Raw genomic sequence first — 21440 nt, forward strand, 5'->3', positions numbered from 1 at the left:
ATTAAATCTTTTTGAAAGAAGTCTCTTATGCTCACCAAAGCTGCATTTATTTTATCAAATACAGTAATATTGTGAAATATTATAATGATTTAAAATAACTATTTTCCATTTGAATAGGGTATATATATATATATATATATATATATATATATATATATATATCGCAATACAAAAATGCTACAATATTGAGGATAGTGTCAATATGTATTGTGTATAGTTCACAGTTTTAGTGTCAGTCCTACATTTAACTACTATAAATAATGTTGAATATAATGTATACTAATGCAATGGGGGAATATTTGTGGGTCCTGATAATGCCAAATGTCTTATGTTTATTCTGGTGTCACCATTGTCCTGTGCATTGGGTTGCCAGCACCAAGTCCAAGCCTATTCATTTACACCCCCCAATGTAATACCAAATTTAGCATTTTAATCAACAGTACATTTTTTTGTCAACCTTTTACCACGTCTTGGAGTATCGCAATAATATTGTATCTTGAGTTGAGTATCGTGATATGTATCGAATCGTGACATGAGGGTATCGTTACAACCTTACATTTTAATGTATGTATAACAAAATTATTCCTGTAATCAGCATATTAGAATGATTTCTGAAGGATCATGTGATATTGAAGACTGGAAGCATGGCTACAGAAAAATTCAACCATCACAGGAATAAATTACATTAAAAAAATACTAAGAGAGAAAACAGTTATTTTAAATTGTAATAATACAATACCTGGGAAGCACCGTTGGGTGAGATCGAAATCTGTGGGCCAGGGGTCTCCAAACCCTGTCCTGGAGGGCCGCTGTCCTGCAGAGTTTAGCTCCAGCTTGCCTCGTCACACCTGCCTGAAGTTTCCTGTATGCCCAGTGAGAACTCGATTAGCTGGTTCAGGTGTGGTTAATAAGGATTGGAGCTGAACTTTGCAGGACAGTGGCAAACCGGGAGCAGGATTGGACACCCCTGCTGTAGGCCATTACCAATCATGGTCTAATTTGTAAATGAAGGCTGCCCGACCAAAGCAGCGAGACAGATCTGAAAACAAATCCCACCGAGTCAGCAATCCCTAATGTAATTCAAATGGACCTAAGGAGATTTGGCTGATTCGTGCCTCAACTGAGTCGTCACCGAATCAGAGATCCATGCTGATGTTTGCTGCATTATGACTCATCTGCAGAGCCCTGAGCCAATGATGCAGCGATCAGGACGGCCTCCCTCGAGGGCCTGGATCCGTATCGCAGATTCATCTCATTGCAGGGGTACCGATCCAGGATCGGGCTCTTCGCCCTGCCCAGACTGATTTGCATCATTTTAATGCAGGAGGTGAAACCGACCCTGAAACAGCTTGTGTTACGCAGACGGCTGGGGTTCAGGCTGACCTCACAGCGTCCAGTCTGCACTGACGGGTCACCTTCCTGTCACTTAATGACAATGAGCAAAATCACACCTGGTAACAGACTCTACACACATTCATTACAATAAAAGAATAAATAAAGAAGAATAAAAATTAAAATTAAGATACAGTATTAAAGGAACTGTTCTTTCGAAATGGAAATTACCATAATTTACTGACCCTTATGTCATTCAGATCCAGTATGACTATTTCAAAAGCAGAAAAAGGAAAGTCAAACAGGTTTGGAAAAACATAAAGGTGAGTAAATATTCTTCGAAACACTCGGAGAGCTCTGAAATTGACTGCTATGGTACATGTACTGCTTCAAAGAGGTCTTTGCTTTATAGTTGCAGTTTTCAGCTGTCTTCTGCACAATACAGACTTGCCCATGTTTGATGTCTGAGTGTATGTGCATGTCTCCAAATATTATTTTTCTGATCAATGAATTTCTAAGACTGCATTTACAGTATTCTTTTTAATTAAGAATGACAAATGACAATGCAAAACAAAAAGATATGGATTATATGAATGTACAAAAGATTTTGTTTTTGAAAGAAGTCTCTTATGCTTACCAAGGCTGCATTTATTTGATCAAAAATACAGTAAAAACATTAATATTACAATTTAAAATAACTTTTTATACATTTTAATACACAAGACAACCAAACTCAAATAAGGCCCACACATTTGTATTTATGTTGCTGCTGGACTGATGGTCACCCTCATGTTAGTGATCCGGCTGACTGCTCCTGCATGATGTAACATGGCTAATGAGGTGTATCATGTGAATGGCTGGAAGGCCATCTCATCCACCATTGACCCGCTTATTGGTTTTCAAAGACTGCAGGCACAAACAGATCAGTGGCGTATTGGCAAATGAGACGAGAGTCTGCATATGTGATTGATCAATGAAGTGCTGATCCCCACGCTCGCTCACAGACACATTCCTGATGATAAGCAGCATTTGCTACGATCATTAAGCACTAGCAGACGCCCGTGGCACGCGGCTAATAATAGGATACATCACACTTGTTCTTTTGTCCGTGATTGGCTTCTGCATGACTCAACTACAGTGAAGGACATTCCAGTGTTGAATCTCGCTGAACAGACATCTTAGTTTCCCTCTTCCTCTGATGCCTGGATTTTCAGACGATATCTGATCCCGACTGATCATTAGCTACAGAAATAATGACTAGCACAGTCTAATGCATAAAAACCTTCTAAAATAGCATCATCAAGGTACAATAATGCCAGACATTTCTGTTGGTTTCTTTTCCTTTTAATTGGGTATACAAATTCTGCAGGGCTCTATACTGGGACCGATTTTATTTTCCCTTTATATGCTCCCTCTAGGTTCTATTTTTGAGAAATTTGGGATTCAGTATCATCTGTATGCGGATGATTCTCTAATTTATTTACCACTGAAACATGGGCATAAATGTGTCATTCAGTCCCTGCATGAATGTTTGACTGAGATTAAGGTGTTGGCTGGCGAATAACTTTCTCCAATTAAATGAGGAAAAGACCGAGATGATTTTATTTGGAAATAAGGGGTGTGTGGAGGACTGCCTGGGGTTGTTTCCTGGGGAAAAAAACGTGAGAAACCTTGGTGCCATTTTTGACTCTGAGCTTAAATTTGACCGGCAAATCAATGCTGCTGTTAAGAATAGTAGATCAATATCTAAATTGAAGTCTATCCTCTCTTTTGAAGATATGGAGAAGGTTGTTCATGCCTTTGTGTCATCCCGTTTGGACTGTGTTGTATCTGGGGATGAGTCAGGCCTCTCTCTCTTGTTTGCAGCTTGTTCAGAACTCAGCTGCCAGACTTTTAACGGGTACTAAGAAGAGAGAGCATATTACTCCTGTGTTAATCAAACTACATTGGTTACCCATACGATACAGATTTCATTGCAAAGCGGTGTTGTATGTTTTTAAGGCTGTGCATGGCCTAGCACCAGAGTATGTTACTGATTTAATCAGTCGCTGTCAATCCAGGCGCTCAAATGATCAGTTGCTCCTCATGGTTCCGCGATCTCGTTTAAAATGTAAAGGTGATCGGGCATTCTCTGTTGCAGCTCCTAGGCTCTGGAATGACCTTCCTCTGTCTGTAAAATCTTCTCCTTCATTGGGTGTTTTTCAGAGTGCGCTTAAAACGTATTTGTTTTCTTTAGCATTTGAAAATGCTTTGTAAGCTGTGTATGTCATATGTTTGCATTGTTTTTGTATTTTATTTTCTCTTTTATATTTTTCTGTACAGCACTTTAGTTCCACTTGTGGTGTTGAAAGTGCTCTATAAATAAAGTTGAGTTGAGTTGAGTTGAAAAATAAATAAAATAATAATAATAATAATAAACAGCATGTGTCAGCAATTTTGTCCATTAATTACAAAAATAAAGTGATAGTCTAAATATTACGTTCAATATTAACAATTAAACATTACTTGACACTTTTAATGAATTTGGAAATGATCTCAAAAGGATAATTTCCAAAAGTACAGCCATGTTAACATAAAAAAACTGACTAGTTAAAAAAAAAAACTGTTGTTACTGAGACTGGGAGAGTTACCCATAAGGCCTTGCACCAAGCAATCAAAAGCGTATTCATGTACTTTCAAGCTTATTCAGTGACTGACTAAAAAATGTATATAAATAAGTAAATAAAGTAGGCTAATGGATAATGATCAATAAGAATAAAATATAAAGTAGTACATTTAAATATAAATAAAAATGACTAATTGATTTATATTTTTTCTTCATTTAAGTAAATTAAATTACCGCAAATAAAAAAAAGTAAATAATTACAAAGAAAGAAAGAAAGAAAGAAACAAGAAAAACAGAAAAACAGAAAGACAGACAGATAGACAGATCTTGTCACACAAGTGGTCAGTTGCAGAGGGCTAATGAACTCTGCATCCCAAAAGTGCAAGTTTCCCACTGAGCTAAATCATTCATTTGACTCCTTATACATGAAGGTCGGCAAGATTGAAGTCTTTTCCCCCCTTCCTTTTCTTTCATTTTTTGAAGCCATCAGCATGATAGCCAGCAGCACAGAAACATGACGTGTCAGACTGTGAAAGTCCTCGGTCACACTTCAGCAGTTACTGTAGCAGAATAACCCTTCCAGCTTCAATCTCCTCCCTGTCACCTCCTTTCTCCGGATAATGGGGAACAAGAGGGGACATGCAGTATGAAAGTACATTCAAATTTGTCAATCAGTTGGCAGTGTAAAACATTGAGAACAAAGTGCAATACATAAACCACATCGAAAATTTGAATAGTAGTAGTCTCAGCCCTGCCGACGGGCTCTCAAAACCCACATCACGGGCCAAGTGCTTCAGCAAGAGCAAGGGTGCTCTGTACTGGAAGCCACTAAAGAGACGCCAACAAATCCAGTGCAAAGACAAAAACAGAGCTGACATGAAAAGACGAACCTCGTCACAGACACTGCACCATTGTTTGCTTTGTGGAAAGAGCTCGCAAGAATGAACTATCATCCTAATTAGTCACACACTATTAGCTAGCTTAATTACCCTGAGCCCTGAAGCCACAAGCCTCTCTGGCACGAGAAATCTCTCCGTTTCATTGTGGGTTGTGGGGAAAGTGGGCGTCTCTGATCTCACTTTGATGAGGTCGACAGGCCAGATGCAGCTGGCATGCTTGAGTTTTAAACGTGATCTCCTCCAAGTTTGTCTATTTGGACCTAATTAATGAAACTGCCAATGGCAGCAATTTGTTAGGCGCCTCGTTCACATTTAGAGTAACATGATGTGCGAGATTGTGATCAGGAGACAGGGAGATTGTGCAACTGCGAGGTAAGGTCTCTCCGGGAAAACATTTCTGTGGCCTCAGATGGACATTATCTGGGTTTTAATCTCATTATCTCGGTGGTTCTCCAAGCCAAACTCAAATTCAAAACGTTGCAGTGCTGGGGGTCTTCCATTAGCAGAATTGAAAACCACATAATGCATGCAGTGGATTGCTTTCATAGTACATGCAATATATCACCAAGTTAAGAAAAAGTTAATTGAATTGTCATGCATAAAGTAGACCTTGATACTAAAATCAAACATTACAACAACAACAAAAAAAATTAATATAGAAAAATATAGAAAACAGGGCCATGTTGAAATTTAAAAAATGTGAAAATTCAAAATTTAAATGTAATTTTTGTTAAAAAAACTTTATTCCTTAAGTCAAAAAACATTTTTGTTTTATATAATATTATTTTTAATCATGCAATTAATAACAATTAAAATAAAACATAAAATAATAAAACAGATTTAAACAAAACTTTTAAATAATTATCATAGTATACAAATATTTATAATAAATATTACAGGTGGTATTTGCATTATTTTTATATTAATTCATTTATATTTAATTAATGTATTTATTACAATTATGGAAGTATACATATAGTGTGTGTATATATGCAAAATAAAATTCACTTACTAACAAATATGAAAATGTCCTTCATGTGCCAGTGGAATATATATATTTTTATTATTCTTTTTAATGCAATCAAATGATTGTAAAGGGAAGAAAATGGGGTTGTTTCCCTGAGGCAACATTATCCAATAATGGAGGGATATAGGCAATAATGACTGGACCACCTGCATATAAACAAACTATAGTCAGCAAGCCTTTCAGTCTTAAAAATAAAGGTTCTTTATTGGCATCTACAGTTCCATTAAGAACTTTTACCTTTCCTTATAAGATTATTCAAATTTACACTATGAAGGAAAATGGTTCTTTTAAGAGCTGTTCACTAAAAGTTCTTTGGCAAACCAAAAAATGGTTCTTCTACGGCTTTGCTGTGAAAATCCCCCTTTTGGAATCTTTATTTTTAAGAGTGTTTTGGTAGAGCACATCTAAAAATCTATAAACAAAGTCAAAACAGAACATGCTTTTTGCAAAGAGTCTATAAATGCATGGATTCCAAAGCACTTAAAATGCTCTAAAAGCCTTTCTTTAGCTAAAGCCAGGCAGAGGTCCATTTCAAGTGGAAGGTATTAAAAACATGAAGTGCTATTTTCAGACAGCACTGTACGAAACAGCGGCCGTCCCGGAGCTAAGCTGCCTCAGAGCTGCTGGAATCTGCAATCCCTCTGGCCTCGAGTCAAAACACTCCATATCCTTTAAAGTTCAACATAATTAACATTTAACACTGCTTATGTGCATGAATAATCTTCTGAAGAATTCATGCTTGAGTTTAAGAAATCCTTTAGCACTTTCCACACCGCATTACAGAGCGTGCAGCCCGTCTTGGGCCGGCTCCCGCGGGGGAATAGCACCTGTCACAAGACAAGCTGTACTCCTCAGGGTCTACAGGGGCAGCCAGGCAGAGCTAAGCCCAGGCGTGAGCTCGCGCTTCGAGTCATCATCTTCACCTTTCCTTTCTCTCGTTTCTCTGAAGGTTACGTTTCTATGCATATCATTTCCTGTGAAGCCTTGGAAAAAGCTCTCTGTCCCAAAAAGGGCCTCTGAAGAATTAACGGTCGGAGAAAGATCTACAACAAGAGTTTGAGCTTGGACGTTACCCCCTCTCATTCCTGTCCCCTATATGAATTAGCATTTGAAAGGACTTGTAGAGGCGTATTCTGCGGAAGGAAAGGGGAAGACAGAAAATGGCTATGGTGAAGTGCAGAGTTTCCCCTCACAGTCAAACCATTATTCTTCTACTAGCTTTGAGGATCTCCTAAAAGAGGTCTTTGTCGAGTCCATATCCATAGGTATTTCTCTCCTCTAATGGATCCTCATTACGACATTCTCTGCATTGCAGAACCGGTCATTAAATCTTCAGACTTTGCGAAGCCTTGCTCTTTTCAACTCATCAGATCGCAAAATTCAGTAGGTATTCCTCTCACACCTCAAGTGACTTAGTTTACTGATCCGAGTTTCAACAACTACTTCTTTTTCTCACCACCTTTTCTGGCCACTCTTCCCGTCCCATTTCTCACTATGGGGTGGTATTTGCCAAGCAGCTGTCAGCGAGAAGATTCCCAGCTCACAGACATCAGATATTGGATATCAACAGCCTTAACCAGGGAGCCTTGCCCAACAGGAAGCACTTACTGTAAATCACGCCTATAGCAAAACATTTCAGATGCTTCATTTTTAAAAGCTTGTTAAAGCTAAAGCATGAACATTTTGGCTTTAATATTTGTATTGTGTGGTAACCTTTTTATAAAAGCAATAAAGTATTTATTATTGGTAATAAGCTTATTGCTTACATAAATGATTCTGAGTCGGTTCTGTTAAGACTCTGGGGTCAGCGATCACTTGCATTTTTTCCCCAATAATGGCAAAAAGAACTTAAAATACTCTGTCAATTTTTGTCGTACAGAAACAAGTAATACATCACAAAATGGTCAACTTTTATTTGCGTACAATCATAATAACAAATCTTTTTGCTTTTGTAAAATAAAGAAAACAAAACAGGGTGCAATTTATGCCGTCTCAGTCTCCGTTAACTTAAATCTGAAACGCGTTACAAAAATGAACCAAAACTCTTTATTGGCCAATAATCGGTATCGGCCGATTAAAGCTATTATTTTCCCTATCGGTGAAAAACAGCCAATGATCAATGCCGATTATAGCCTGTCAATCAAAAGGGTGCGGAAAAACATTTACATTTACGCATTTGGCAGACGCTTTTATCCAAAGCGACTTACATTGCATTTTCAAGGTACACATTTACATTCTTATCAGTTCTTGCTTTCCCTGGGAATCGAACCCATGACCTTGGCATTAAGCGCCAACGCTCTAGCCTACTGTTTGAGCTACAGGAAAGCAAAGACCAAAATATGTCAGACTTAAATTCATACTGTGTTGAATTTAGGGCAAGTTAACGTGACAATAACACTTTAATAGTTAAAAAAAAAAAAAAAAAAAACTACGTTAATGCAGGCTTTATTTGACCCTATGAATCACCCGTAGTTAGCCAGGGTTGCCAGATCTGCGTTTTTTCCCTACTTCAAACATTATATGTCGTGCCTCCCGTCCAATAATCGCAAACAGCTTTGTGCTACTTCTGATAAGAAACAAAGTCTCAGCTTTCAAATTCTGAACATTTTATCACGAAATTTAAACGAAAAATGGCGTTTTGACGCTCTTAAATGTGACGTGACAGATCGCTGTAGCGCCTCAGTTCAAGCAGCAGCGCGAGTTCTTACACTTTAATACAAATTATATCTAGAAAAACATGCATGAATATCAGAAGGTATGTTTGAAGATACAGTGCAACTTACCAAAATACGTATGACATGTAATCACTCAATCTGTGTTTCAATTGCAGAAAAACGTCAATAAAACAGCTTGTGAACAATATTAATGTTGCATTTACCTCAGGAAAGTTAACCAGTGTTCACAGTTCGTTAGTTAGCTATAAAAACACTAGAGAAGAGATTATTTACTGTTAATTATATAGTGTATGTTTGAATATAAAATAATATCATTCTGAATAACTGGCTATCAGTATCGGTGGAGAAATGTAGTATCAGTGGAGAAATGTAGTATCAGTGCATCTCTAGTCTTTACAATAATAGTTCACAAAGATGAAATACTGGTTTGAATCACTCTGAAACACTGCCCTCTACAGCATTATAGCAGACAGATTTTTAATATACAAGCAAAATGGACATCATAACTGAAATATATGCAAACTAATCAGAATTACAATCGTTCAAGGCTTTTATACCCCTGCATACCATCATAGACTGCAGGAATGCAGATGAAGTCCTCGAGACTGGGTCACTGCATTCTTCCTCAGTATTAACAGCAGAGCAGACTCGCCATTTGATCCTTTGTGACGGGGCCGACGGTCCAAGTGAAATTTCCTGCTTGCTGACTAGAGGAGCCGAGCTCTGTGTGGCTGTTCCAGCGAGGACACAATCATCCTGACACTAATGGAATAGCCCAGCGCATACAATCACCACACAGAAGCTTCTCAAAGAAACCAGGACGGCCCGCCAAACACCCCCCATCACCCAAGCTCTAATCTCTCTCAAAACAGGCACATTAAAAGAGAGCATCTGACAGCCATAATAGAGAGAGGGGGTCAGTGAACAATACTGCCCCATCCGCTGCATGTCTTACCATTGGGTCTTACTGTGGCCCTGACTGAGAGAAGAATTATAGTGCCTTCCTTTCCTGTTAGAGGAGAGAGAGGTTCCTTGTCTCTCATCAATTCACCATTTTTTTCTCACTAGTTTTTGGCTCTGTGCTGGGAAAGCCAGTCTAGATGGGTCAAATGGCTCATCACTCTGACGAGTGTTGTGATATTCTCAGTTAGCTTAAAATAGAAAGTAATAATACATCTTGTTATATGAAGCAACACAGAATAAGTCATCAAGGAATTTTCCAAAGTGGTAAATGTGTGATTTAAATTGTGTAAAGTCATCATGAAATGGATGTTGCGATAGTCTTTTCTTCCCTATTGTGAAGCATATCCGAGTGAAACGGCGTCACGGACAAGAAAAAAAAGTAGGGTGGGACCTATTTTGTCCATGGGGAATTGATTGGATATAGTTGTAGTTTGCTATTGGTGGATCTCATATGAGTGACAGGTTGCCCCGCCCTCACGCCAGTAAACACATCATCAGAGAAGAGAAGAAAAGTCGCTGCAAGAGGGAGGGGGGAAGTTATTTTGATTAAAAAAGGGCACAGGAATTTAAAATGATGTGCACGAATAAATCACTTAAAAAAATGCAAATATTTTATTAAAAAACAAAATAAGAAATGTCCATTTTGATTTCATGGTGATTTCATGGTGTTAATCTATTAAACATTATTTAATAGGCCTATATGAAATGCTGATTTTGTGCATTTTTACAGATTTTCAGCATTTCGCCTTTTTAAAATGCTGTGACAAGTTACAAAAAACTGATGAATGCACTAAATTTTGCCATTTTGAGATTTTCAGCATTGACCAATTACAGTGTCTGCGTAGCTGAAGTGCTCTACAATCTACCATCAGCCATCAATAGATAATGAACAATTAGTTTATGTTTTTAGTCATTTGCACTAAATATTATATATATACATATATAAAATTAAGTACAATTTATCAGTATCTGCCATTGAAAAGCCAATATTGGTCATCAAATAGTTAATTTATTATTGCTTTGAAAAAAAATTTTTTTTTAAATTGCCAATGAATGATACAATAATAAATAATAATGAACAGAAATGTTTTGGCTATACAAAATTATAATAATTTTGTATATTTAAAAAAATATTCCTTAGCTTCCTGTCAATTCACTGTCACCCAAACACCACAGGCATGCAACATACAACAGATATTTAAACATTACCTACTGTCCCATTACCCTTAATTGACCTTGTTAGAAAAAGCAAGATAAATGTATAAAAGATTGATGGATTTCTTTGTTCTTGTCTGTCCTCCTCCAAGAACAATGACTGTGAATTGAGTGAAGAACTGCAACAAAAGCTGACAGCGAGGCACAGCAGAGGCTGCCTGATTTAAGGTAGCAGGTGAAATATGATTACAGCTGATGAGAGCCAATGGGCATCAGGAAATCCAAACTCTGCAGTCTCATCAGGACCGCTGGCTGGGGGAGGGGTCCTCCTCCCTCACTGCAGCACCACAGACAATATCAGAGAGATAGACAGCAGGAGAAAGATAAACGGAACCCAGAGCGAAGGATCACACTGATTTACGAGACGGCACGGGATGGTGGTTTTACGAGGCCTGTCCAGCTACGAATCTCATTGTAAAACAAAGCGATCGGACAGCCATTTATTAAAAAAACAGACAGTCTTGGGTTGATCAAACACAGTGACTTGGGTTGGTTGATTGGTGCTTAAAAGACAAAGTATATTAAGAAAAATTAAAACAATTAATACAAGTTTAATTATAAAAATAAAAGAAAAATGACTTACATTTTGTTGTTTAATTTTTCACAATTAAATAAGGCCTAGATGATAGCAAAGAGATTTATCATCATCATCTTCCGCTTATCCGGGGCCGGGTCGCGGGGGCAGCAGTCTAAGCAGAGACGCCCAGACTTCCCTCTCCCTAGACACTTCCTCTAGCTCTTCCGGGGGAATACCGAGGCGTTCCCAGGTCAGCCGGGAGACAATCCCCCCAGCGTGTCCTAGGTCTTCCCCGGGGTCTCCTCCCGGTGGGACGCACCCGGAACACCTCCCCGGGAAGGCGTCCTGGAGGCATCCGGAACAGATGCCCGAGCCACCTCAGCTGACCCCTCTCGATGTGGAGAAGCAGCGGCTCTACTCTGAGCTCCTCCCGAGTGACCGAGCTCTTCACCCTATCTCTAAGGGAGCGCCGAGCAACCCTGCGGAGAAAGCTCATTTCGGCCACCTGTATCCGGGATCTTGTCCTTTCGGTCATAACCCACAGCTCATGACCATAGGTGAGAGTAGGAACGTAGATTGACCGGTAAACCGAGAGCTTCGCCTTGCAGCTCAGCTCCTTCTTCACCATGACAGACCAGTACATCGACCACATTACTGCAGAAGCTGCACCGATCCGTCTGTCAATCTCCCGTTCCATCCTTCCCTCACTCATGAACAAGACCCCAAGATACTTGAACTCCTCCAGTTGAGGCAGGAACCCCCTTTTCCGACTGAGAACCATGGCCTCGGACTTGAAGGTGCTGATTCTTATCCCAGCCGCTTCACACTCGGTTGCAACAGAGGGCTTAACAGAGGGCCCCGGACCCCATACTCCAAGAACACCCTCCACAGGACGCCGCGACGGACACAGTCAAATGCCTTCTCCAAATCCACAAAGCACATGTGAATTGGTTGGGCAAACTCACATGAACCCTCCAGCACCCTGGAGAGGGTATAGAGCTGGTCCAGTATTCCACGACCAGGACGAAAACCACACTGTTCCTCCTGCATCCGAGGTTCTACTATCGGCCGTATTCTCCTCTCCAGTACCCTGGAATAGACTTTCCCGGGGAGGCTGAGAAGTGTGATCCCCTGTAGTTGGAACACACCCTCCGGTCCCCTTTCTTGAAAAGAGGGACCACCACCCCGGTCTGCCAGTCCAGAGGTACTGTCCCCAACCGCCATATGATGCTGCAGAGGCATGTCAGCCAAGACACCCCCACAACATCCAGAGACTTGAGGTACTCGGGGTGGATCTCATCCACCCCCGGTGCCTTGCCACGAGGAGCTTCTTAACTACCTCTGTGACTTCATCTTGGGTGATGGACGAGTCCCCCTCTGAGCCCTCTGAATCTGCTTCCTCAATGGAAGACTGTTTACAGTGGAGGTGGGCAGATGTTGACCTCAACTGGGGATCTCGTTGGATGGTGGAAGGAATACTTTGAGGATCTGCTCAATCCAACCAGCAAAGAGATTTATATTATATTATATTATATATAAAATAAGTATTCATAATCAAATTATGGCAAATTACGAGAAGCCAATATTTATTTCATGGTATAGATCAGGGGTGCCCAACCCTGCTCCTGCCGATCGACTGTCCTGCAGAGTTTATCTCCAACCCTAATCAAACACACCAGAAGCAACCAATTAAGGTCTTCAGGATCACATGAAAATTAAAGGCAGGTGTGTTTGATTAGGGTTGGAGATGAACTGTGCAGGACAGTCGATCAGCAGGAGCAGGGTTGGGCACCCCTGGTATAGATAATTGATAAATGGTCAGTGTTAAAATACCATTTTGGGGCCGTTTACACAACACCTTTTTTAACTAACAGAAAACTTTTTTTGTTTTTTGGCTGTTCATTTACACAAAAATGCAAACTTTTGAAAATGGGTTTCAAAGTGCAAGTTTTTGAAAACTATACCGTTATCGTCTTCCGTGTAAACTACAAAAACGCAAATTTGTGAAAACGGTGACATCATGCGCATGGTTATTATGTGTTCAGTCGTAATGTTTCTTGAATAATACAAGTAGGCATGAATAATACAACGTTTTTAGTTGTTTTTGCAGATGCGTGTGAACGGGGATCGTTTTGACGTCTGTACGCGAATAACACAAAAGAAAAACATTTTTGTTTTTTAATACATCGTTGTCATGTAAACACACCCAAAAATTAAAACACCAAAAACTAAAATTGATGCTATAAATGTTACAAGTGAATTTAGATATCTATATCTAAATATAAAAAATAATATAAATAATATAAATACATATTTAAACAAATTAAATACTGATACATTTAAAAAAAAAAAAATCTAATATAGGTTGATAACCAATATATCACGCATTCCTTCTCACATGTACCCTTGATCTAATTTGAGAATTATATTAAATGATATGTTTCTTCACCAATAGTTAGACCAGACCATGATGAGTCAGACCATTAAACTTCTATATGATCTCAAGAACCACTATCTCAAGTGCTTTAAAAGTCACTAAGTAGATTTACAGAAATGTCCGTATTCTCACTTCCTTTCTCATTGAAAGTCTTGAGTGGACTTAATGAAATGTACCATCATTTTTCTTCCGGGTTTATTAAACTAAACTCTCTCTGGAGATTCTAGCTTCTGTCAGTAGAACCTGCCCTAATACAAAACGAGATATCACCAACCTCACAGGAAAACACAACTATTTTACGAGGTGGTGATTTCATATGAATTCGTACGATGTGAATTGTATGAAAAAATAGATTTAAATGTATGAAGGTCCACCTCTAAACCTATAACTTCTAAGGGAGCGAAAGCAGATGATGTGAAAAAAATACAAATGAGAATGTACAAATTCATATGAATTGGCCACAAATTCGCCAAAAGGTAAAAGTTACGAATCGCAGTGAGACTGTGTTGGATATCACACCTGAATGGAAATAATCGAAAAGCCAAAGCCAACCTTATCCCAAGCAAACCAAACAACAATTTCATGAGTGCTGTTCTTCTAGGCGTATAAAAGGCCACAGTCCTGCACGTATCGGAAAACACCAGCAGCACAGAGCTATTGTTCTCCCTGACATACAACTGATATTTATACATGGACTGTCAGCGCACAACAAAGGCTCAGGTTTCTCGAGGTTGCATGTGGATCCATTGTTCTCTTTGCAAAGCGAGAGAAAGAGAGATGGAAAAGCAAAACCCAATCAACAGATAGACAAAATGGGGCAACAATGACGGATACTGAGGGGTCATTCACAAATACAAAACATTACATTACTGGGAGTTGACATTTATAAGAAAGGTCACAGTGCAGGAGACAAACTAGAAAAAGCTAAAGAGACCAATGAGACACAGTTTTGAGCTTCTTTGCGGCTTTAAAACAACAAAAAAGCAATCATTCTCAAAAAAATAAAAAATAAAAAAATGTATCACTAGCATAAGCCACCAAGACTTGGACTTTTAAATGGATAAAGATGAGAACATTCCTCTAAGGATGAATAAAATCACCTTGTAAACAAGCAGACAAATGAACATCCAGTCTTTAATCTGACAAGGAACAAGTCCTTTTCAGCTTAGCATTACCTTCAAGCACGGTTTCCTACCTTTGTGCTTGCCAAAAGAACAGGGTAGCTTGGCAACAGGAACAAAGGCAAAGTCAATGGAGTCCAAAGGGGAAAGATGCCATGGCCCCACTTCAAACTCATCCAGCCAACCTCGTGAGAGAGAAAAGAACACATTTAGGAGGCAACTGCTGAACCCAAAGCACGACAAAGACAAACGCATTCATGTTGGTGTCCGACGCTGAGAAACCTTGAGCTGGACCGGACAGGAGGGAGAGAAACTAGCAACAGGTGGTCCAGTGAAGCATGTCTTCTGAACGAACACAGACATACAGACATAGGCTACAAACAAATAGATAGACAGACAAATATATAGCAGACAGATAGATGGAATTAACTACAGTTAAATAGGTTTTATATGTAATGAAATATAATTATATATTATCTAATATAGGTATTCAATCCCATAGAGAACCCTCAACAGAAAAATAGACAAGCACACATACAAGTACAATAGTTATTTATTAAGATTCTTTTTAAATGTACATTTTTCATGTCTCCAACACAGAGAATGCTGATAAATAAAGCTAGTTATAAAAAGCTTTAAAATCAAAGCACAAAAAAAATCCATAATTAATACTTTTACCATTTTTTTACATTACATTTATTTACAAAATGTGTGGTATTTTGCCCCCTTTTCACACAAAATTTTATAAGAAATTACGGTACCTCTTGGTAACCAAGGACCAAATGAGGGTAGACGCCATGTTTAATTTTTCGTGAATACGAGGCTGTGAGGGATACAGTGTTTAATTTTTCTCAAAACATGATTCCTGTTTTTTTTATATTTTTTTTTACATCAGGTGTTTTTAAATTCATTTTATATACTGTCAGCTAATGAACTTAATTTGTGAAAGATGAAAATTAAATATAGCGTCTACAAGGTCCACTGCGTGAAGCAGACGTAAGTTTGATTTGCACTAACGAGACGATTTGGATTGTTCTTTAGAGCATTTCTAATGGCAACCAATATATCAAATCAGCGAAAACACTTCCGAGTAGCTAGTAGCCTAATGTGCTAGTAATAATTCATCTTGAATTATACGTTTCCCTGAAGGAGGATTTGGCGACGAAAAGGAACTGACAAATAGCCTACTGCAGGGCTTATGGAATATGTAAGGCAAGTTAAAAAATATAATAATCAGCCTCGAGTATCCACACTCGCCAGTATTGCGCAGTTATCTGACAAAACAAGGCAAGGCGTTTGTTGAGTCTGAAGTGTTGCTCACGCTTCAGGTGGGACAAAAGAAATGACAGAGGAACATCGCCATAGCGCCCTCTGTTGGTTAAGGCATTTCAATTCTCAGTTTAGCACCATAACAGCATACAGAATGTCCGCCTCAGCAGCTAACGTTACATTTCCTTTGTGGAAACATGCTGACTGATCGTAAAAATCTCTCGGATGTATGAATTAAATCCCAAGAGGTCACTGGTAATTGATCGATAAATGAATCATGAGACATTCATCACTAATGCATTATAGAGGCGTGTTAGGTAGAAGTTTAATGGCAAGAAACTAAAAACAGAGCAGAAAGCTTAAATTAACACTTTTATCTGCACAATTTCCCCTTTCTTAAAATATTTCCTTATGTTCAACAGAACGGTTAGCCTGGCCAGCAGGCGAAGGCTTTTTGACTGGCTAAAATCTAGTGATTAGAGGGTACAAACCAGGCGTTTAATACACAAACACAATGTATTCATACTTTTACCACATTGGCCTTTCAAATTCAACATTTCTGGCTTGAAATTGAGCATTTGTGATGCCTACTGGCTAATACAACTTTAATTTGTTAGCCTACGTACTGTAAAGCTGATTCCCTCATCTTGTTTAATTCGTGTTTAATAACAGTAAAAGGAAAAAGAAAAATACTGCAGTTGAAAACACCCGCTCTTTTGGTAGCTTACGTGAAAGTTTGGTTGAACAAATTTACATGACATTCATATGGTACAGTAAAAGATTATCAAATAAAACCTCGCAGGTACAAAGGAGGCCGTTTACCAGTTAAGTGGAGCTGATCGATTGTCTCGTTTTAAAGCCAGCCATTTTTTTCCCCACTTGACATGTGCTTATAAAGTGCTAAGGATTAAAATTGCATTGAGGTTTACAAGAAAAAAAAAAAACAAGAAAAAAAAATCTGTGGGGTCTGTGAAGCCTTAAGTCACAACAAAACCGTCTTTTCAGTGAAACACATTTTCATTTTCTCCTTCAGTCATTTAGGGATGGAAACGTGATTAACAAAACCAATAAATTAAAACAAAACCAGCAATTCTTTATGGCAATACGCTCTTTTGCACTTTCATTTCTGGTGTGCTCACTAAAACATTTTCATATGCGTCCCTTTTATTCATAAAAGGCATTTTGCGACCTTTTAAAAGAAGTAAAACCAAAAAGTCCAAGTCTGGACCAAAAGACTTGTTTCGGCTTGTCAGCTGAAAGTATACATTAGTGAGGCACATAGTAACATGACGGGGGTGAAAGGAGGAGGATGGAAACATGTAGAAACTTAGTCACTGCATTGCAAACTGGCATTTGAGTTCACTCACTTTGATTATTAGTATCTTCATTAGTCAAATGTCCTTCAGAGAGCTTTCAAAGTTGACTTTTACGGCCGATGAAAAGCCAGCCGTCTCCCGGCGTGACGCCACTCGCCGTTAGAAATCTTTTGAATTTTCACAGGAAGTCCGTGTGTGGAAAAAGTGCCTTATCCGACGTGCACTGTTCCCCGCTTGCGTTCATAGGTGAATGTGAGGGATGGAAGGCACTGTGCAGTACGCTGGCTGCTGAAAATCAGGTCACAGGAAATGATCAGTTTAAACTTCCTGTGCAGGCCTGACGCCCATCAAGACCACAGGTATGTGCTTCTAACTCTGGTTTACAAGTCCACAACCAGAGACCGGCAGCCCTGCATGGAGGCATTGTGGGATAGAGGAAGAGAAGATGAAGAGGGGGCCGAATCAGCAGAAAAAGATCTCTCCGTCCGGGGTCGTGCCTGGAACCACAGTGCTCGGAGAATCTGCAAAGACACGAAAACTGCTTCACTTTGGAGCACTTTGGACAACGTGAAAATCGCATTCGCAACCCATCGAACTTACGTAATGTGTCAAGTGGAAAGCAATACTCAGTGGTATAACTATAGTGTAGGGTGGGAGTTTATTTTATGGATTGTAAAAAGCTGATATATAATCCAAACGGCCTGATTATCGAGAGTGTTTAGGCTTTTTGAAAATGGATTTTTTTCATTGTATGGTGGTTGTGTCCAAACACTGCAAAGACACATTTATATGCAAACACCATATAAAAGTGAATTTCACATCCGATGACCCCTTTAATTCATGATTTTGTGTCAAATAAATAATAGTATAATAATAATATAGAATAATAAAAACAAACAACCCCTTCCCTTCATTTTTTTTTATATCAAATTAAACCTACAGTAACAACAAACTTCACACTCAAAGAAAACCTATATAAAATTAATTATATTAAATAATATTAACACACAAAATTATTATTTTTAAAAGGATAAAATTAAATAAATATTAAATAATCTTTAAAAAATTAAATCTATCTTATATTTCTAGAAATAAAAAGAAAATGTATATAAAATCCAATTAAAAATACATTTATTAAACAAAAAAACAACAACTATAAATCTTCATACAAACAATGAATAAATAAACAAAATATTTGATAAAAATGATTGAAACTATTTTTTAACTATTTTTCCTACTATGGAAGTCAATGGGTTCCATCGACTGTCTGGTTACTGACATCCTTCAAAATATCTTCTTTAGTGTTTAACAGAACAAAGAAACAGGTCTGGAACAACATGAGGGTGAGTAAATGATGGATTTGTGTGACTCTACCTGCAGTCTGGCTCTGCTGCCCTTTTCCCTTCTTCTTTTTCTTGTCCTTCTTCTCCTTGGACTTGGCCAGCTGTAGCAGGCGGCTGGGCATCTGGCTCTGCGCCTCGCTGTTCTGGCCTTTCTGGCTTGAATTGGAAGAAAATGGATTGAGGTTCTTCCCTTTGCGTTTGGAGTCCATGCGGGACAGGAAGTCTCTGCCAGATGGGGAGGTGGAGAGCTCCACCTCTGATGGGTCGCGGTCCAGTGAACCAGTGCTCTGGAACTTTGAGGAGTCCTCGGACGTGGTGGAGGGGGTCCGGTTCTTCCTCAGTGCCTGCAGATGATGATGATGATGATGATGATGCAGAACAATTTAAAAACAGTATTTGGTAACGGGAAATTATTGTTTAAACCAGAACGGAAGAAAACTACCTCTTTTTAGCCAAAAGCGGAAGAAAAGTTACTCTGACTGATATTAGGTTTAAAATCATTTTGAGGTTTTAGGAAAAAGGAACTATATGTAAGATGAAGATTAAGCTAAAAACAAGATGGTACAATTCGTTTTTTTGTGTAAATTGTGTAATTTTAGGGCAGAATGGAAAAGATTAGTGATTTTCACAACAAATCAATGTTACATAGTGAAAGTGTACTGTACATTCACAGAATAGTGACTTACAAGTGCATCTTCAACATATTTCCATTCAGATTATATAGAAAACCGAAACGCTGATGAATCCTTATATTGATTGGGGACTGAAGCTTCAAAAAGTATCATAAAACATCTGACTCAAAGGAATGATTCAAATATGAATATGAATCGTGAGATGAGTCGTGAACATGCTTAAGTAAGATACATGGCAGATTTTAAGCAAATAATGACTCTTAAAAAGTGCATGACTTCAGAAGAATTGGAATATACACTAGCGTTCAAAAGTCAGTGAGATTTCTTTTTTCTTTTTTTTAAAAGAAATAATACTTTTATTCCACAAGGATGCATTAAATTGATCAAAAGTGAGCATCATTACTCTATTGTCACATGATCCTTCAGAAATCATTCTTATGTAATTTCTCATTATTATCAATGCTGAAAACAGTTGAATAGAACATTAATAGAAAGTTCAAAAGAACAGACTATTTGAAATATAAATCTTTTGTAGCATAACAAATGTCTTTACTGTGAAAATCCAGTTTTGCGTCACAGGAATTAAATTTTAAAACGTATTCAAATATTAAACAGTTATTTGAAATAGTACTGTTACTGTTTTTTTCCCTCTGAAAAAGACTTCCTTTGAAAATCATTTGAACAGTAGAGTAGTGCACATCATATAGACAACTTTTATGAGGCCCCAGTTCTCATTCATTATAATTACACTGACCAGGATATTATGAACGGCATGAGGGTGAGTAAATAACACACGCTCGCCTCACCTCAGTTTGTCTGATCTGCTCGGCCTCTCTCTGCACTTGCTCTCGTTCTCTCTCCAGTTTCTTCTGGCTGTCCCTGAGCCGGGCCAGGTCTCTCTGATACTCCTCTTTTTTACTCTGCAGGTCTTGCTTCTCCTCATCCAGCTGTTTGGATCTCCTCTGCACCTCTTCCTCTTGGCTCTGCAGCTGCGCCTCCCTCTGGGTCAGGTCCCGCTCGCGCGCTTCCCACTCCTTTTCCCTGCGCTTCCTCTCCTCCGCGTGGGCAGCCTGTTGCTTCTGGAGGCTGGCGACCTCCTGCCGCTGCTTCTCCAGGCTCCGCTGTTTCTCCTGCTCGATCAGAGAGCTGGGCCGTGACGAGGAGGAGGAAGAGGAGGAGGTAGAGGAGGAGACGGATGGGTGACGTGAAGAGGGCTGGGGGCGTTCATTTAGGCTGTGCCGTTGGTCCTCGATGAAGGTGTCTTGCTGGACGACAACCGCCTATGTTGGAGGTGAGAAAAGCAAGCAGTTTTAATTTGCATGCAAAGAGTTAAAAATGTTTGAAATTACACTTCAAGAGCTTCAAATGAGAATATTAAAGGGATAGTTCACCCAGAATTGAAAATTACCCCATGATTTACTCGCCCTCAAGCCATCCTAGGTGAACAGACATTCTTCTTTCAGACGAATACAATCAGAGTTATATAAAAACTGTCCTGGATCTTCTAAGTTTTATAATGGCAGTGGATTGCAACCAACAGATTGAAGCTCAAAAACGTGCATCCATCCATCGTAAACGAACTCCAAACGGCTCCTGAGGGTTAATAAAGGCCTTCTGAAGTGAAATCTCCAGCCAAATGCAATCTACTTGCGCCTAAAGCGCTACTTATGACGTCGGAAGTAGCGTAGTGCATCATGGTGTAGAGTAAATATCAGCAGTACGTTGCATTACATAAATTGCGCGTTACACTTAAGTCAGATCCGTATGTTCGTTTGGCCGGAAGCTATTTATTTTACTTTATAAAGTTTTAAATATGAATATTTATCTTACACATCGCTTCGCTTCAGAAGGCCTTTATTAACCCTCGGGAGCCGTTTGGAGTTCGTTTACGATGGATGGATGCACGTTTTTGAGCTTCAATCAGTTGGTTGCAATCCACTGCCATTATAAAGCTTGGAAGAGCCAGGACATTTTTTTTATATAACTCTGATTGTATTCGTCTGAAAGAAGACAGTCATAAACACCTAAGATGGCTTGAGGGTGAGTAAATCATAGGGTAATTTTCATTTTAAAGTGGACTACTCCTTTA

At 38.9% G+C, this 21440-nt stretch overlaps 2 protein-coding genes across 7 annotated transcripts in view; both read right to left on the minus strand.

Moving 5' to 3' along the window:
* agbl1 (AGBL carboxypeptidase 1) overlaps positions 1-14970 on the minus strand; it is a 209140-nt gene extending 194170 nt beyond the window's left edge. Inside the window, exon 1 of the mRNA XM_084095188.1 lies at positions 14866-14970. The gene's annotated coding sequence lies outside the window, so the exon portion shown is untranslated. The remainder of the gene's footprint in view (positions 1-14865) is intronic.
* Positions 14971-15326: 356 nt separating this feature from the next.
* LOC311070977 (A-kinase anchoring protein 13) overlaps positions 15327-21440 on the minus strand; it is a 90506-nt gene continuing 84392 nt past the window's right edge. For all 6 annotated transcript variants that reach the window (XM_084095184.1, XM_084095187.1, XM_084095186.1 and 3 more), the window contains exons 36-38: positions 20158-20631; positions 18751-19063; positions 15327-17897 (exon numbers count right to left, since the gene is read on the minus strand). In XM_084095184.1, the coding sequence (XP_083951310.1) occupies positions 17839-17897; positions 18751-19063; positions 20158-20631 (846 nt within the window). In that variant the 3' untranslated portion in view covers positions 15327-17838. The remainder of the gene's footprint in view (positions 17898-18750; positions 19064-20157; positions 20632-21440) is intronic.

The sequence above is a fragment of the Abramis brama genome (genome assembly GCF_963993115.1).
Source record: "Abramis brama genome assembly, chromosome: 20".
Lineage (NCBI taxonomy): Eukaryota > Metazoa > Chordata > Actinopteri > Cypriniformes > Leuciscidae > Abramis > Abramis brama.